This window comes from Chiloscyllium punctatum, chromosome 3, assembly GCF_047496795.1.
Source record: "Chiloscyllium punctatum isolate Juve2018m chromosome 3, sChiPun1.3, whole genome shotgun sequence".
In the NCBI taxonomy this organism is placed as follows: domain Eukaryota; kingdom Metazoa; phylum Chordata; class Chondrichthyes; order Orectolobiformes; family Hemiscylliidae; genus Chiloscyllium; species Chiloscyllium punctatum.
This window is the reverse complement of record NC_092741.1, coordinates 158,110,014-158,129,811: the sequence shown is the minus strand read 5'-3', so window position 1 is coordinate 158,129,811 and position 19,798 is coordinate 158,110,014. Positions and strand designations below refer to the sequence as shown.

Below are 19,798 nucleotides of genomic sequence, written 5' to 3'. Positions count from 1 at the left end.
CAACTCTCTTCATAGTGCCACTTAACCTGGGATCAGTGGGAAAGTGTCTGTGATGACAAGCTGTTTCAACGAGTTTGAATTTGTGTCTTTATTTGACTTGAAGCTTAAATGACCTGCAACAGTGGAGAGCACATTTCCATGTGAATCTAGTGCAGGGATAATCAGCTTCCAGAGCACGATGTGAAAACTTGTCTGAAAGGAATAGGTCATAACCGTACAGAGTTTTGTCAATCTGCTTTGTCTTGTTACAGGTTAAAGTGGAATATGGAAGGTGTAAAATAACTCAAGTAAGTACTTTGATCAATGTCAGTAATTGTCTCTCTATTTTTAATAAGAGCATGTATGCTGTGTTATCGTACAGGTATGGTACCCCAAGTCAGGCTGTCTGAAAATGGGACCTCTTCCTCTCAGCCCATATAACACAATATTTGGAGGAGCAAACTGAATAATCGCAAGCTCTTTGTAAAACAATACATGGTCATTTGGTTGTTTATATAAATTGCATGCTTGAAATTGTTGTAATCACAAAGGAGTAGTTTGATACACTCTGAAGGCTGAATCTTCAATAAGAGGAACTTGTTTCATTGAAAATATCTCATGGATTAACAAGGAGGGATGGCCACACACACAAACAAAAGTTTCTCCAACCTCAGATAAAATGCTTTCTTTATGATCCGCCAGTTCCCATCTGATCCAGCAGGTAATCCACAAAATACCTGGGCCTTGGTTTTGAGGCTAAGAGAATGTACCTGTGGTTAAAATATTAACTTAGTCATCAGTGATTAACTTCATCTGGTTTGTGACTATAAATCAACTTTAAAACTATAAACCAAAAGAGAAAATGCTGGAAATCTCAGCAGGTCTGGCAACATCTGTAAGGAGAAGACAGAGCTGACGTTTCGACTCTAACTGACCCTTTGTCAAAGCTGAGCTTTGACAAAGGGTCAGTTAGACTCGAAACGTCAGCTCTTTTCTCTCCTTACAGATGTTGCCAGACCTGTTGAGATTTCCAGCATTTTCACTTTTGGTTTCAGATTCCAGTATCCGCAGTAATTTGCTTTTAAAACTATAAAGTTGGATTTCCAATTCTTTATTCAATTCCCTGATTTCCTTTGACTCTTTATTAAATTGAGAGTCATTGAGTATTAGACACATTCTGATATCCTACCCAATGACCATTATGCATACCCAAACTTTGGAAATTACTGTCCTATGATTTGATTGAGCCCTGACTGTTCCATTGACCCTTCAGTCCGAAGGAAAGGCAGTATGTGTACGGTACTGGCTGAAGGTGCTCTACCATCACCTCCCAAAGGGAAAACAGAAGGCAACTGGAGCTATGACCACATATTCAAATAAAAGGGTCAAAATCCCTATTGTTGGTCCCTTTCCAGAATGGTTTTCCTTGAGGCACCCTGTGCCAACACTGGCTGCATTCAGACAAACCAGACCTTGCTTTCTGGAATATAAATTTTTTCACTATTACTTTCCAGAAGGAGGAACTGGAAAAGGCAGGAATTCTCCTTCCAGTAAAAACAGACATTGCTGGAGAAACTCAGCAGATCTGGCATCATCTGTGAAGAGAAAGCAGATTTAATGCTTCAAGTCCAATAACTCTCCATCAGTAAAAGTCACTCAACCTGAAACATTAATTCTGCTTCCCCTCCACTGATGCTGCAAGACCCACTGAGTTTCTCCAGCAATTTCTGTGTTTGTTTCTGATCTCCAGCATCTGCCTTTTTTGTTATTCTCTTTCCAACCCCAGTTCACCGCCAAGTTGTTGTCCTGCTTTTTGTTTTAACCCTGCCTACAGCCTCCAGGCCTACCAATTTCTCACACCCAGTTATTTCCCCAACCTGTAGTCCCTGATCCTCCTGGGCACACTCACTTCTTGGTGATCTTCCTATTGCCTGTGATGTTAGCTCACTCACATTCTTCCTGGCTTCACTTACCTGAAGAACCATGATGATCAGAACATACGTGACAGCAGCCTGATCCTGGTATCCTCATTGACAGCTAGCTGTTGGCTCCTTTCAAACAATTCCCAAAGTGTAATGTGGGATTTCACTGTTCAGGCACACAGAGCACATACAAAAATGCAGCCCTCCAAATTTCCAATCCATTTCCTTTGGAGTCATTTTATCTTTGCTTACCGTACAAGTACACACACTCTGAGCAAGCATCACCGATAGCAATGAAATAATTCCTAGTTTGGGGACTGAAGTGAATGTTCTCCTTACCAATAAATCTCCTGGCTGAGAGTGTAGCTAACTCAGTACAGAATGAGGATCTTACTTGGGTCTTTCCTGGTGTATAGGGCTCAGCTACTCACTGAATAAGCTCAGAAGATTTGACACCATTTAATGTTTTTAAATTTATTTGACAATGTTGTGTCAAATTCTCATAACTGTACTAATCCATGGTTACTCCTGTATATTGCTATATATCAAGTTAATTACTGATAATCTTTTTCTTGGCTCCTTCTCCCTACCGTTATATATTGCAGGCACAGTGACTATACAAAGAAACCAATCATACTTGACTCTGTTCATCCATTTGAACCATCCTTCCCTCAGCTGTTGAAGACATCATTATGTGAATGTAAAAGACAACAAAAACTGAAACAGCCTTTTTCTGAAAATTGAACATTTTTGCTGTGCTCATTGAAGGGCTTTGGCACAGGAACACGTTCATACTTATTTCTAGATCCATGCATGCTTTATTTTTCACCGTGAGCAAATTCTTCCTGTTTTCATCATTACAAATTTGTTGTGAGACTTGTGATTTTTCTTCTGTTATGTATAAAGAGGAAAGCTTCGCCAACAAACTGTTGGCACCTTAAGTAAATTAACTACTGAAATGGTGGGATTAATATTGCATTTTTGGCTGCTATATTTTTCATATCTGTTCTCTGACAATTTATATTTTGAATTTGCCCTTTAATGCTTGGTATGCAAGATGGGTATTTTTATTTTAATTTGAAAATGATGAGGACATATATTAAGGGAACTCTTTAGACTCTAACTCAAGCCAATTGGCAATGTTTATTTCCTCAGTAATGTTGCCCTTCCCATCTCATAATTTCTAAGTTTTGAGTTCAAATTCATTTATATGAGAAAGCATCTTCCCATTTATGGCTTAATCCATCACTTGCTGAAGGTCAGCCCTCAGCATGAACATTCTGCAATTCATTTGTTTCTGTGCTCAGACTGAGAATGGAGGATGCAGAGTACACAAGTGTCAGGCTTGGAAAGTGCTAAAATTACTCTCTGTTCAGGAGGAATTCTTTGTAAATGTCGAAAATAAATGGAGTGAATTGGACTATAACTAGGCAAAGTTAATACTCAAACTGCATCTGGGACAAAATAGCTGCTAAAATATGGTAAAACATCCAAAGATTTTGTTATGCAGCAGACATGGTGAAAGAAAACCTGAAAACAAATTGCAAACAGTGAGATTCTCTTGAAAAATACAAACAAATGTGGAAATGCCACTTGGAACATCAAGTCCACTCCCACTCAACAGTGTTAGATCCTCTTTATAAATACTCTGAACAACTGTTATAATCCGGAAAAAAAACCTAAGAATTTGGAACAGAGTGCTTGGTTGGTCATTCAGTATGACCATGTCGGATTTTAGCTCCATTTTCCTGCTCATGTCCCATATCCCTTGCATTCCCAAGAGAACAAAAACTTGTCAACCACAGCCTTAAATATCCACAATCAACTGAGGAAGAACATTTCAAAGATTCACCACTGTTATTAGTGAAGAAATGTCTTCTCGTATCGGCCCTTTATTCTGAAGCAACACACCCCTGTTCTATATTCCCCAAAAAGGGAAACAATATTTCAGTATCTACCGATCAAGTTCTTTAATAATCTTGAATGTTGCAATGAGATAGACTCTCATTCTTCAGAAATCCAGAGAATTTATGTAGAATTTATTCAGCCCCTCAGTTTAAGACAAGCCATTCATTCCAGGGACCAAGCTTTTCTGCAATGTCTCCATTGTAAGTACTGTATATTCTTCCTTAAATAAGGAGACCAAAACAGTCTTTCAGGTGTGGTCTCCCCAAAATACTATACAATGTATTCTTGTCCTGCAAAGCTCTTACATTAAAGGTTAACATGAAGTTTGCTCACTATACTTCCATGTGAAATTTTGGGTTCCTTGTACAAGTGTACCCATTTCTCTAGACATTAACATTTATAAATTTCATACACCTTTTAAAAAATAGTTACATTTCTACTCTTCTGACACAACTGCATGAATTCACATTTCCTCCCACATTATATTCCAAGTGACAATTTGTTGCCCACTCATTTAACCTATCTTTTTCCATTTGCCACCCATTGTGTCCTTCTCACAACATCTATTCTCACCTAGCTCTTACTATCAACCAACTTAAATACACAATTCTGTCTCAAATATCATAGACAAGGCAACAAAGTGTAGATAACCTGAGACCCTAGCAATCCACTATTCAACTTGAAAATACCACACTTATTCCACTCTTTGTTTCAATTTCTGAAAACCCTACTGACCCTTTTTTAAAAAATTATATTATGCTTTCTGAGTATATTGTTAAGAATTCCCAATAATCGATGCCAGCACTTTCCCGATGATTGATGTCAAGGTGCCCCCTGTTTTTGCATTCCCTCCTTTCCTCAAAGTAATGTCACATTTGCTGAACTACAATCTACTGGAAACATTCAGGAATCGAGGGGAATTTTGAAAATCACAGCCAATAAGTCAACAATCACTTTGGCTCTCTCTTTAAGAACCCAATGTAGATCAGCAGCATCTGGAGATTTGTCAATTTTAGTCCTTTATGTTTCTCTGTTGATATTAATTTCTTTATTCTTATTAATCTCTGAATACCTGTATTTCTGTGATTTTTGTTTTCTGTTGTGAAGACAGAAAACATTTATTTCTGCCATTTCTTTATTTACCAAGATAATTTCTGTTCTGTCTTCTCGCGACCAATGTTTACTCTCCCTTTTTCTATACTTTGAAAACATAGTCTATTTTAATATTCCCGCTTTACTGCCATATTCTTTTCCTCTTTTCATGATTTGTTGATATTTTGCAGTCCTGAGGCTTTTACCATTCTTTGCAACATTATAAACTGCTTCACCTCAGAAGGATGTTTTGTGTTGTGTTTTTGCCTTTTAATGGAATGTATTTTTATTCAACATTTTGATCTGTTCCTTTAAGTATTTTTCATTGCTTAGTAACATCCATCTTTTTAGTCCATGTACCCAATCAACCACTTGGTCAATTTCTTCTTCACACAAGTTATTGGTTTTGTTTATGTTTAAAGGTTCTTCTTCATCCTTAGTCTACATCACTTTCAACTGTGTTATGTTTACTGGTTCCCACTGGATCTTTTCCAGAATATGACTAATTAACTTGCTCCAATGCACAAGACTGGATCTAAAATAGCTTAAAGTTGAGAAGTGTGGTGCTGGCAAAGCACAGCAGGTCAGGCAGCATCCGATGAGCAGGAGAATCAATGTTTTGGGCATCTGCGCTTTCCTGATGAAGGGCTTTTGCCCGAAATGTCGACTCACCTGCTCCTCGGATGTTGCCTGACCAGCTGTGCTTTTCCAGCACCACACTCTCAACTCTGATCCCCAGCATCTGCAGTCCTCACTTTCTCCTAAAATAGCTTTACGTCTGGTTGGTTCCATAATGTATTGTTGCAGGAAATTGTCACCAAAACATTCCACAAACTCATCTTTCAGACCACCTTTGTCAATTTGATTGGTCCAGCTTATATGAGAAATGAAGTCACCTGCAACTATTACATAACTTTTGCTATAAGTCTAAAGATTTTTGGGTGAGGTGGACTGGCAATGCCAAATTGCCCATAATGTCCAAGGATGTGCAGGCTAGATGGGTAACAGGGGATAAGGTGAGGGTGGGGGGAATCTAAGTGGGATGCTCATCAGAGGGTAGGTGTGTACTCAATGGGCTGAATGGCCTGCTTCCATTCTGTAGGGAATTCTATGATTCTACAAGCATCCAATAACTACTTACTTAAAGTTGGAGCATGTGAACTACCCCATCAACATCTTATGACCCTTGTAATTTCTAACTTCACACTGATTCTGTGTAGTGATTTTCTGAGCCAAGATTCTTCCTCATTATTATTTCATTTTTTATTAATTAGGGCTCCTCCTCCCTCTTTTACTCTGTGCCTGCCTTTTCAAAAGTTGTTTACCCTGGAACATTTGCTTCCAACCTTGGCCACCACAAAATGGTGATGAGATTAAAAACATTCATCTCTATTCATGCCACAGGTTCATCTATCTCATAGTAGATCCTGAATACATTCTGATAATGCGAATTCAGTTTGATTTTTAACTATTATTCCCCGCATGGAAGTTACTATATGCAACATTAAACTCTCTGTCCCTCGCAGCTTACCTATACCTACATCGACCCTGTCAAGTGTGAGGTTGTCCATTTTGGAAGGACAAATAAGAATGCGGAATACAGGGTTAATGATAGAGTTCTTAGTTAGGTGGAGGAGCAGAGGGATCTTGGGGTCTATGTTCATAGCTCTTTGAAATTTGCCACTAAGGTGGATTGAGCTTGTAAGAAGGCCTATGCTGTATTAGCGTTCATTATCAGAGGGATTGAATTCAAGAGTCGTGAGGTAATGTTGCAGCTGTACTGGATCTTAGTTAGGCCACATTTGGAGTACTGTGTGCAGTTCTAGTCTCCTCACTTTAGGGAAGATGTGGAAACTTTGGAGAGGGTGCAGAGAAGATTTACCAGGATGTTGCCTGGAATGGAGAATAGCAGCATCCAAGGAACAGGAGAATCGACGTTTCGGGCATAAGCCCTTCTTCAGGATTCCTGAAGAAGGGCTTATGCCCGAAATGTCGATTCTCCTGTTCCTTGGATGCTGCCTGACCTGCTGTGCTTTTCCAGCAACACATTTTCAGCTCTGATCTCCAGCATCTGCAGTCCTCACTTTCTCCTGGAATGGAGAATAGGTCGTACGAGGATAGGTTGAGAGTGCTAGGCCTTTTCTCATTGGAACGGTGAAGGATGAGGGGTGACTTGATAGAGGTTTATAAGATGATCAGAGGAATAGATAGAGTAGACAGTCAGAAACTTTTTCCCCGGGTACAACAGAGTGTTACAAGGGGACATAAATTTAAGGTGAAGGGTGGAAGGTATAGGGGGGATGTCAGGGGTAGGTTCTTTACCCAGAGAGTGGTGGGGGCATGGAATGCGCTGCCTGTGAGAGTGGTAGAGTCAGAATCATTGGCGACCTTTAAGCGGCAATTGGATAGGTACATGGATAGGTGCTTAATCTAGGATAGAAGTTCGGCACAACATCGTGGGCCGAAGGGCCTGTTCTGTGCTGTATTGTTCTATGTTCTATGTTCTATGACTCCATCACCTCAACTCTGAATCCTTCCCAACTCTTTTTACTGTGACCTCATTAGTTCATGTACTTGAAATGTTTGTATGCTTCGTCCCTTCCTGTCACACTGTTTACCATTTCCTATGTCCCTGAACTGGAGTGTTGACTCAACCTTTCTCCTTAAAATTTCTTATATTCCACCTTTCTGAACCTTCCCCTTCCCTCATTCTACACCCCAACCCCCCCAAACCCGGATGTAGTTTCAGTCTTTAGTACGCCCCCATTTCCACTGGTCACCAGGACACTGGACTCACTGTGAAGCCCATTCCAAAAGTACAGCTCCCTGTTTCCCCAATGCTGCTGCCCCATGAATTGAAACCAGTTTCTTGCACACCAGGCTTTTAGCCACACGTGTAGTTTTCTGGTCATATTAGCCCTGTGCCAATCTGCTCATGGTTTACATAGTTATCCAGAAATTATTAACTTTATGGTTCTACTTTTTAACTTAACCGGTTGCTGTATTGAAAGTGAGGTATTCTCCCTGTGCCAAAGATAAATCTAGTAAAACTACCAAATATTTAAACAAACTTTATTTGTACTCTGTTCCATTCCATAATGATGTGGAGAAACCAGTGTTAGACTAGGGGTGGACAAAGTTAAAAATCACACAACACCAGGTTATAGTCTAACAGGTTTATTTGGAAATACTAGCTCTCAGGATCCTGCCCCACTAGTTACCTGAAGGAGCCACACTAGAAAGCTAGTGGTTCCAAATAAACATGTCAGACTATAACCTGGTGTTGTGTGATTTTTAACTTTGAACACTCATTTCATAGCATCTGCCCTTCAAAAAAAAATTCAGATGGTTGCCTGATATTTCTAGCTATGCTTGCCCTGTACACTGAGTCCCATTCTAAGCCAGACATTTACTTGAATTATTTTAAAGCTTTAATTGAAATATTATTTGATATTTATCTGGAAGTACTTTCTACAGATTCATGACCTTGCAGGGTAAAATGCATTTTCATCTCAAATATTGTTTGCAAATTATTGATTTGACTTTCAAATCCTCATTCTGTGCCCACCTGTTCAGGTTTAATAAGATGTTGACTTCTTTACTTAATTTTCAAGTTCCATACTTCAGGTACGAATAATTTTCATAGGCTAAGGAGGAATTTTTCAGAGCAAGTTTTCACACCAATGTTGATTAACATGCCGCTTAGTGGCAATCAATATTATGTATTAGCTTGCACTAATCCTGCAGTTTTGTATCAAGTGTCCAATCAAGCAATTGAATTTCTTGATTTTTCTGATTCTACCTGCGCTCCCTCTCCATCGTGATTCCTGACCCTGATTTGCCTCTGTATCTTTCTCCAATATCCAGATGTGGATGAGTACCAGTTTCAACACAAACATAAAGACCATCATTCGCTATTTACTATCCATTCCATTCCATCCAATCCCATCCCATTCCTAGCCACTGTTTATAAGTAAACCCTGAACTGACATTCCAATTCATATACTCTCCAGCACAAATCATCTGCCTGTTCCCTTCCTGAGTCCATTTGCTCCTTTAATCTTTGTTCATGCCCATGTTCCCTCCAGACTCTAATGCTCTAACTTCCTCCTGGCCAGTCTTCCAATTTCTGCCCATTGTGAACCTCAACTCTTTTAAAACTCTGTTTTCCAACTTCTATCTTTGTCAATTATTCCTATTCTTTTTAATCTATTGACATGGAATCAAATGTAATCAATTTAAATTTTGCTCTAAATTCCTCCATATTCTGGCAACTCCCTCTAACTGTTCTGTCTGTAGCCCTCTAGCCCCACATCCTGAGAACACTCTCCTGACTCTGCCATTTTGTGAATCTCTCCCCTGATCAGGTCCCATGTTAAGGGCCTTTTCCTTTAATCCTTGAGGCCGGTACTCTGAAATTCTCTTCCTATAAGATTACATAAAACCCTATGCTGTGACCAAGCTTTTAGGCAGACAATTGTTCTACCATATTTTCTTGTCCAATTAAGAACTAAAAGTCTAATGATGGTCATTGTTGATGTATGGGGGGAAGAAAACCCCATCTAGCTCACCAATGTCCTTTAAGGAAGGAAATTGTCATCCTTACCTGGTCGGACATACACTTGACTCCAGACCCACAGCAATATGGTTGGCTCCTAACCTCCCAATGGGCATTTAGGGATGGGCGTTAAGTGCAGGCCTAGCCAAGGACACCCACTTCCTGAGAATGAATAAATAAACATTACATCTCTTTGAACCAACTTGGGATAGCACCTGTATATAAATGCAGTAGTTTTCAATCCACAGCATCTAATTTGATTGGATCACCAACATGCAATTTCTACATCATCAGATAAATCCACTATCACTGGCATTGATGCTTTGTGCTGTAGTATAAAACAGGCTCCGACTTTAAAATGCACGTACAAAGTATGGAGTATTAAAATCAAAGTGCATTCCAAGGACTGAAGGTCATCAGGACAGGTTGAAGGCAGCATGATAAATGTTACTGTATTCTCAAACCTGCATGACTTATTGTTGCAAGGATTCCTATCTCTTTCAGATGCTTTCTTTCCACAGTTTCGCTAAAACATTCCTCTGCAAGCAGAGGGGCTCGACAAACACAAGCTGAGTTAGTCAGTGCTGTAGTTAGTTCAGTATTGTTAATAGAAAATGAATAATTTTAGAGGGGATTCATATATTTTAAATCAATTAGAAAATCTGTAAAATAGTATTGTTCTGTGAAGTCACTCTTCACATGGGAATCAGCCACATTGTATATTATGTTGCTCTAAGTTAATTTGTATAGTATGTTAATGTCTTATGAGTTTGAATTCATGGTGCCTGACTATTGTTTTACTAGTTTTGTGCAAACTGCACTTGCCATCTGTGAAAGGTGTCTTAATGTAATGCTGTATCATGCTACAAGGTGCATTGGGTGTTTTCCCCCATGATGGCAAAGCTCTAATCCAAATGTAAAACAAAAACAGCATTAAAGAACCAGACAAATGTCTTTAAAGAAAAACAAAGGACAAATTTGATTTTATTTTTGGAATTGATGATAATCTTCAAGTTCCTATTTATTATGTTGTAGTGCTGATATAGTACTGCAAAAAATACGGAATCCTTATTCTTGGTTCAATCGCAAATAAAACTGAATTACATATTTGAAAGCCAGTGTTTCATAGCATTTAATGTGTGAAAGAGTAGCATCCATAACCTAACCTGAAGCAGGGAAACAAAGGTTTACATTCATTCCACAAACCCTGAGAATTAGTCTCCTATGACACTCTACTTGACATTAGCAGTTGAAGGAAAACGTATCTGTACAGTGTCCCTACTTTATTCTGAAGAGATGACCTGTAACTTTTTAGAGGAATTATGTTTTATGTATTGCCTTAAATAGTACTTCCTATTTAAAAGTTTAAATATAGTGTATCACCTTTCGCTCAATCTCCAAACAGATCAGAGATGGGATAGGATCAGCATTTGAATTATGAGTTTGCTTTTCTGGGTGTTGAAAATTAATTGCTACTTAACAAATAGTGTCTCCATTTCATAACAGTTGGGAATAATTGATTTTTGTTGAATTGCCTCCGTGTTTGTAAAATGTCAATCAATCAAAAACTGGACAAACAAAAGGAATGGTCACATTATGAAAAGGAGGCATTCGAAAACTCTTCCCGGATTATCCACCAAATCAAAAAGGTGCAAATTGTTCTAAGCCAAGCTACGTTTATAATAAAATAACAGACTTCAACTTTGTTGTAATAAATTAACAATATTCCTTTCAGGCAAATAATCAATGAAGACATTTGTGTAAAACAGCTGTGGAAGCATATTCTGGTATATTTACACCAACTTTAATTTAGTGGGCTGGGTATCCTGCTGTTAGAAATGTAATATTTTTCCTCACGTACTTGCTCAAGAGGTTCTGTGTAATCAACCTTCAACATTGATGCTTCTGCCAAGCCTGCAACATGACTGTAGCAGATTTTCTGTAATGTTTAAAATGAGTAGCAGTCTGGTAGAGCCCAATTAACTGGAGAAATCTTATTCAAAATCAAGAGGAATTTACAAATGCAGTGGTTTACACAACCAGATTTCATGGAACTGTACTGAATTTACACTGTTCAGCTCAACTGGGTTATATTGTCATTTCTTTTGTCCATAAAGTGTTGTTCCATGCTAATTACTTCTTTCAAAAACCTTTTATTTCTTCTCATGTAGGCATAATGCTGTTCATTAAATACCCTCCATTGTTATCTGTTTAAATGGCAGCAAGTTCTACCTTCTCTGGGTTTAAGCGGTCCCTCCTGAATTCTTTACTTGATCTGTTTGTATTCCATATACATATATGCACCATCTTTGCACAAATCCACAATACAAAACCCTTCCACATTCAAACAGAAGTTTGGGAATTTTGTAAGTCAGTTGATCTCAAGTTATTAACTGCCAGCCAAAGCCTATGTTTATTCAATGTGGACTTGTACAAATTTGATATGCTTTGTTTTTATAATTCCCTGCAATTTTCAGATCCTCCAGGTAGTTTTTTTTGAAAAATTGAAGCTCTGCTGTTTTGCACTAGCTGAGATTTTTTGTTTACTTTGCAGAACCATTTCAAAGAAATGTCACTCCTTTATTAAGGCAATGATTAAAAGACTCAAAATGCTAAGTGTCCTGTCTATTCAAGGTTACAAGAAGCTGAAGAAACTATTGGTTGCCAAGCAGTGGACTACAGGGAGTACAGTAATCCAATCTGAGAAGCTAGATGATGTCATCACTGATGAGGCTGAAGCTTAATTGGCTGAGTATCAATTCAATCAGTCACTGTCAGTCTCCGTGTCTTGTATATTAGTTAAAACGGGTTCTTAAACTACCACAATTTTTAGTTTCCTAGCACCTGTTCCTTCATTATTTTCATCCTGACTTCAAACCACACATAACATATGATCAGCTGTACTGAGACAGGGGCAATTATTACTCTGCCACATTCATTTTTATTTAGGGAACAGTAGGGGTGAGAAACAATGACTTAATCATTGCAATGAGACCAGAGCATTTGTTTATGTCAAACTACAATAAGGTTGAGGTTTCACTTTAGGTCATTTATGCAATTGGAGGCTGACTTGCACTGGTGTTCTGAAGTTGAGACAAGTGCAGGTTTCCAAACAGTTGCTTACAAATTGGCAAATATAAAATCTTTCACGAACCTGTGTGATCAATCAGCAAAACAATGTCTTTGTTTCCCTTACATTGAGAAATATTCATTTTAGTCCAGAGCAGATTTTTTAAGGTTGAGCCAAAAATGAGTTCATCAAAAAATAACTATCTTAAATGAGAGTGTCAATAAACCACCCATGAATAACTTGATTTAAAATATCTGAAAATGATTTTTATAAAAACAAACTGAACATTTGCTAGTTTTGTTTGTGTGCAGTAGTAACAGTCTGAGTGCTAATTGAAGATTTTTTTGAATATTTCAAAACATTAAAAACTGAGTACCCAAAAAAGCTTAAATTAAGGTTGTTTCTATGAATGATTGTAGATGGACGTAATGATTAAAGTTGCCAAGCTTGTTATTCCATTGTGTGGGTGTGGCCTCCTGGGTAAATGTTTACAGAACTCCATTTGTCCCCAACTTAACTTGCACTGAGAATTCTATTACCTTTAATGCTGGTTTGGCCAATTTGGGATGGAAGCTCTCGGATTAAATGGAAAAAGCTTGAAAATGGTGGGACTTTGACTTCTCATAAATTGGATATCAGTTTAATAACTATTAAAGTGTGTAAAACCTGCTAAATTTATTCAAAGTTAATAAACTTTTTGAGAAGCTCACTTTAATTGGAAAGTAGATGTGAACATTACAGAAATCATCTTAAACACAGAACCTCACTTTATTCTGAAGTCTTGATTCCAGTTGATAGCCTGAAATAACATTAAAGATTATGAAAAGTAATACAATGATGTGAGGTTCAAGATTTCATTTTGTCATTCTTGTAAACCTTAGTGATAAAATTTCCAAATTGCACTGAAGAATTATGTCAAGCGTTTGTTGTCTGTTACTATTTAATAAGGCTGTGAGTTTTTCTTGATCATTCAGAGAATGTGAATAGGAAGAGTATTTATTTCCCATTCCTGATGGTAGTGAGCTACCTCTGTCAGCACTAATCCTTGATGTTGTGTCTATTTACATCAACAGAGCTTTAAGGAGTATGTTCAACAATTTTGACCCGGCAGCAATAAAAGGATATAGTTCCATTTTACACTACCCTAAGGCCTTATTCTCAATTCCTCCATCTCCACTGCATCTCTTCCCAGGATGACCAAATTCCACCTTTGAAAATTCCGGATGGCCTCCTTCTTCAACGATTGCAATTTCCCCTCCCACATGGTTGATGATGGCCACCAGCGCATGTCCTCCACCTCCCGCACCTCTGCACTTGAATCCCACCCCTCACAAAGAAACAAGGTCAGAACACCCCCACCCCCTCCCCCAAATCCGGTCCTCAATTTCCATCCCATCCACCTCTGTATACATCGTATCATTCTCCGCCATATTCACCACCTACAAAAAGACTCCACCACCAGAGATATATTTCCCTGCCCACCCCTATCAGCATTTCGGAGAGACCATTCCCTCCGCGTCTCTGTCAGATCCATGGCCCTCCACCAGCTCACACCCCACTGCCAGCATCTTCCCCTGCCACCGCAGGGAGTGCAAAACCTTCCCCCTCACCTCCGTCCAAGTCCCCGAAGGATTCTTCCACATTTGACAGAAATGTACCTGTACCTCCACCAATGTCATCGACTGTACCCGAAGTGGTCTCCTCTACATCAGGGAGACAGGCAGGTAGTACTGAGGAGGTGGGAGGCTGCAGAAAGATTTAGACCGTTTAGGAGAGTGGTCCAGGAAATAGCTAATTAAATTCAATGTGAGCAAGTGCAAGGTTTTGCACTTTAAAAAATAGTCCATGCCTGTATTTTTTTTCCAAACGGTGAGAAAATGTATAAAGCCAAAGTAAAAAAGGATCTGAGCGTGCTAGTCCAGGATTCTCGAAAGGTTAACTTGCAGGTTGAGTCTGTGGTTAAGAAAGCGAATGTAATGTTGTCATTTATCTCAAGAGGGTAGGAATGTAAAAGCAGCTATGTGCTTCTGAGACTTTATAAAGCTCTAGTTCAGCCCCATTTAGAATACAGTGTCTAGTTTGGGCCCCACACCTCAGGAAGGACATACTGGCACTGGAGCGTGTCCAGCGGAGATTCACATGGATGATCCCTGGAATGGTAGGCCTAACATATGATGAATGGCTGAGGATCCTGGGATTGTATTCATTGGAGTTTAGAAGGTTGAGGGAGATCATAATAGAAATGTACAAGATAATGCATGGTTTAAAATGGGTGGATGCTGGGAAATTGTTTCCGTTAGGTGGGGAGACCAGGACCATTGGGCACAGCCTTAGAATTAGAGGGGGTCAATTTAGAACGGAAATGAGGAGACATTTCTTCAGCCAGACAGTGGTGGGCCTGTGGAATTCATTGCCACAGAGCACAGTGGAGGCCGGGACATTAAATGTCTTCAAGGCAGAAATTGATACATTTCTGATTTCACAAGGAGTTTGGGGCTACAGGGAGAGTGTGGGTAAGTGAAGTTGAAATGTCCATCAGCCATGATTAAATGGCAGAGTGGACTCAATGGGCTGAATGGCCTTACATCTACTCCTGTGTCTTATGGTCTTATTCCCCCAGCACTTTGTTTTTTCTAGATGGTGAAGGTTACAGTTTGGAACACACTGTCAAACAAGTCTTGGTGAGTTATTGCAGTACTTGTATATGACACTGTTGCCACTGTATTAGTGAGAGGGGAGTAAATGTGGTGGGCAGGGTACTAATCAGGCATATTACTTTGCCCTGGACTGTGTTGAACTTCATGAGCATTAGAGTTCCACACAACCAAGCAAGTGGAGAATATTGTATCAGCCTCCTGATTAGGTCATTGTAAATGGTGGACACCGTTGAGGAAGAGACAGTACTTACGACAGTACTTCCAATTTGTGACCTGCTCTAGGAGTCAGAGTATTTATGAGACTGGCAAAGTTAATTATTTCAGAAATATTCACTGATTCTTCAATTATTTTTGGAACAAAGATTGAAGTTATTTCTGCTAAATGTTTGTTAAATGCAGTAGATCATTGTAAACTAAAGGAATAATGCCACATTCGATGTTATACAGTTCAATAGAAAAGGTTAAGATTTGGCGTATTTGAATAATCTTATCTAGTAGCAGCAGTGAATTTCTCTGAGAATACTTGACTCTGTGTAATCCTTTATCACATTGATTTGTCCTGAAGCATGACCCACAATTAATTACTTTTTAAGTGCACTGGCTTTTGTTATTGCCGACGTTTTGTTTATCAAATGCGGAAAGAAGCGTGGAATAATTATGTGACAGCTGGAGAGCTGACAATTCATGTCAGACTGAAACTCTGCAAAAGGAACTTAACTTGCCCAGATCCAAAGCTCTTCCCTGATGTTCTTAAATTATTCCTCTGCAGATAATTCTCCAATTCCTGAAAGCCATGACTGAAGTTGGCCCCACTTCATGCTCAGATCCGAACTGTAACTGTACACTGTTACGTCACAGAGTGAACTCTCCTGCTTAATTTAAACCAGCAACACAGTAAAGATTTATCCCATGCAATAATCTGTGAAAATTTGAGAGGCCAAGAACTATTTAAAGTAAAAATTAACAGCTTTATTTCTTAAGGTATAACAGAGAATAATTAACAAACAACTATTTACAACTTTTTCCTCTAACCTATCTCTTACCTACCCCTTCCCATTCTCCAAAACTAATCCGATAAAATCCCCCCAATTAAGATTTACCAAAACTTCGGGTTTTCAAAACCAGCCAGATGTCAAATTTTCTCTTCTTTGGTCTTTTCTTCTTAGTGATTTCTGTTTCTCAGGTCTCTGATCGATAAAGGTACCTTTAAGAGAGCTATTCTCTGAGCAGTCTGCAGATGCTGGTGGCTTGACAGTTCACCTCCTAACTGTTCAATTTTGCCCAGTCTTACATCCCTAAAGCAATGGATTGTGTCATTGGTTTTAAAAATTGTCAATATATAAAATTCAAACTTGATTGGAGTTTGGTATTTTTTGGGATAATTTAAACTGATTGGCCGAATTTGGATTTGTTTTGTCATCTCCAGGCAACCCAGCTTTCCACCAAATATTGCATCGTTACCTTATTCAGAACGTTGAGTAAGATAGTTCTGCTAGTTTTTAACTCACTTAAAGGTACAGTACACCCACATCTTCATAATAACATCATATCATAGAATCCCTACAGTGTGGAAATAGGCCATTTCACCCAACAAGTCCATACCGACCCTCCAAACAGCAAGCCACCCAGACCATTCCCTTACCCTATCACTCTACATTCACTGCTGTCTAATGCACCTAACCTGCTCATCTTTGGATAGTGGGAGGAAGCCCACACAGAGACTGGGAGAATGTGCAAATTCCACAAAAGGCTGGAATTGAACCCAGGTCCCTGGGCGCTGTGAGGCAGTGGTGCTACCCACTGAACCACCATGCCACCTTATGAAAATGTTTCCTCAATTCACATTAAATCCATGCCCTTTCGTTAATGACATTTCCATTGACGTGAACAGTTCCTCCCTCTTACCCTACCCTCTTACCCTTTGTAATTTTATGAAATCTTCTCTCAATCTTCCTTAACAGAGATTTCCCACCTTTGCTGTTTATCCGTGTAAATGATTTTCATGTCCAGAACTATCCTTCACAGCCTTCCTGACATTTGATGCCCAGGTTTGGAATTAATGCAGAATTGAATATAATGGGCAGACTTTTCTCCCACTTGGAGATGGCTAGAGTGGCATCAAGAAGGAAAATTATTTGGGTAAGTTGACCCTGGACAGAAACTCAACTACTTCTCGTGTTCTAAGCAAGACAGTGAGCAGGTGACCTTCCTGATAGACCACCAACTAAGGCCATCAAGTTGTCAATTAATGGCTACTTTAGACCCTAACTCAGCACCTGCTCAATCAGCTGCTCTCCTAATAGGTGAGTGATGTGGCTAATTTTTGATGAGTTAACCTATATTTTAAAGATTAGATTCCCGACAGTAAGGAAACAGGCCCTTCAGCCCAACAAGTCCACACCAACCTTCAAAGAGTAACCCACTCAGACCCATTTCCCTCTGACTATTGCACTTAATGCTATGGGCGATTTAGCATGGTCAATTCACCTAATCCGCACATCTTTGGATTGTGAGAGGAAACCGGAGCACCCGGAGGAAACCTATGCAGACACCAGAATATGCAAACTCCACAAAGACAGTCGCCCAAGGTGGGAATTGAACCTGAGTCCCTGGTGCTGTGAGGCAACAGTGCTAACCACTGTGCCACCGAAACAGGCTTTGCAGCCTGTTAGCTGGGTTGTGAGGGATGGGGAGGGGAACCAACACTTGCCCTAATCTGGAGGAATTGTAGCGCCCTCAAATATATTAAAAGGGCAGGGTAGTCAGCTGATTAGCCTCTTGAGGAATCTAGGGAAATGAGGGCCTGGTGGGAAAGTAAAACTGAAACTCAAGATCAGCCATGATTGAATTAAAGGATAAAGCGTTTTAGTCTTCTGCTCCAATTTCTTGTATGATCTCTTGTTTTCTCTTATTAACATATTGTTTAGACAGAACATGTGAAACTAGTTTGTTCTTGTTTATTAATTACTAAGATCATGTAAATGCAGGAGAAGTTATTTGGTGGTACAGAAGTTGAAGATCGCCAAAAAATGACACATTTTGCCAAAGCTGCTCATGTTACACTCATCAGATCAATTTACAAAAACATACCAAAGCAAAGGGAAAATCGCATTGATACTGAGTGAACATCATGCTGTTGGCAAGTGGGCACTGGTGGGTAGATATGTTGCCCAGGAGAATGTACCAGTTAGTTGATGACTGGCAGTGAATTGTCAAGCTATATTTAAATTTTAAACCAGATAGATTGACTCTGATTGGTCAAGACAATTCCCCTGAGTAATGAACCAGAGAATGGCTGTCTCCTGATTTGTTGAGTTGAAACAGGCAGAGTATATGCATGTGTTCTCTGTCTGCAATATTAATATATATAGCCTCCACATGGAAACACCCAAAGCATTGTATACGTTTTTAGGGAGTAAGAGGGTAGCTAGGGAAAGGGAAAATCCACTCAAGGACAAAGGAGGGAATTTATGCGTGGAGCGGGAGGACGTGGGTGAGGTCCTTAATCAATACTTTGTATCGGTATTCACAAAGGAGAAGGACATGGCGGATGGTGAGTCTAGACAGGGGTGCGTTTATATTCTAGGGCATGTTCATATAAAAAAGCTGTTGAGTGTTTGAAAAGCATTAAGGTAGACAAGTCCCCAGGATCTGATGGGATCTATTCCAGAGTACTGAGGGAGGCAGGTAAGGACATTCCTGAGGCCTTATATGAAATTGTTTTAATCACAGGTGCGCTCTCAGATGACTAGAGAATAGCCAAGATTGTTCCTTTGTTTAAGAAGAGAAACAGGGATAATCCTGGAAATTAGAGGTTGGCGAGCCTTACATCAGTGGTGGGGAAGTTATTGGAGAAGACTCTTAGGGATAAGATTTACTCACATCTGGAGAAAAATAGACTTACTCGCAATAGGCAGCACGGCTTTGTATGGGGAAGGTCATGCTTCACAAACTGTGGAGTTTTTTTTCAGGAAGGGACAAAGGTGATTAATGTGGGCAAGGCAGTGAGTGTTGTCAATACGGACTTTAGGAATGCCTTTCACAAGGTCAGTCATAGCAGGCTGATGGAGAAGGTGAGCAGATAAGATGGATACAGAACTGACTTTGTCATGGAAGACAGAGAGTAGCAATGGAAGGGTGTTTTTCTGACTGGAGATCCATAAGCATTGGTAGTCAGCAGGAATCACTGCTGAGAATCCTGTTGCTTGTAAAATATATATAAATGATTTGGACAAGAATGTAGGTGGCCTGATTAGTAGGTTTGTAGAGCTGTGGATGGTGAGGAAGGTTGTCAGGGGATACAGCAGGATATAGATAGGCTGGAGACTTGGGCAGAGAAATGGCAGATGGAGTTTAACATTGACCCCAAATGGAAAATGATGCATTTTGGCGGGAAGTGTACAGTAAACGATAGAACCCTTAGAAGCATCAGCATACAGTTGGATCTAGGCGCACAGGTCCACAATTCCCTGAAAGTGGCAACACCAGAGGATAAGGTGGTTATGAAGGCATATGGCATGTTTGCCTTCATCAGTCAGGGCATAAAAATTGGCAAGTTATTGGTGCAGCTGTATAGACCTTTAGTTCAGCCACATTTGGAATATTGTTTACA

General features: G+C 39.5%; 1 protein-coding gene across 13 annotated transcripts in view; it reads left to right on the top strand.

Moving 5' to 3' along the window:
* Window positions 1-7,971, top strand: part of dtnba (dystrobrevin, beta a) — a 516,323-nt gene extending 508,352 nt beyond the window's left edge. For all 13 annotated transcript variants that reach the window (XM_072563143.1, XM_072563151.1, XM_072563188.1 and 10 more), the window contains 2 exons: window positions 252-287; window positions 2,507-7,971. In XM_072563143.1, the coding sequence (XP_072419244.1) occupies window positions 252-256 (5 nt within the window). In that variant the 3' untranslated portion in view covers window positions 257-287; window positions 2,507-7,971. The remainder of the gene's footprint in view (window positions 1-251; window positions 288-2,506) is intronic.
* The last annotated feature ends 11,827 nt before the right edge of the window (window positions 7,972-19,798 follow it).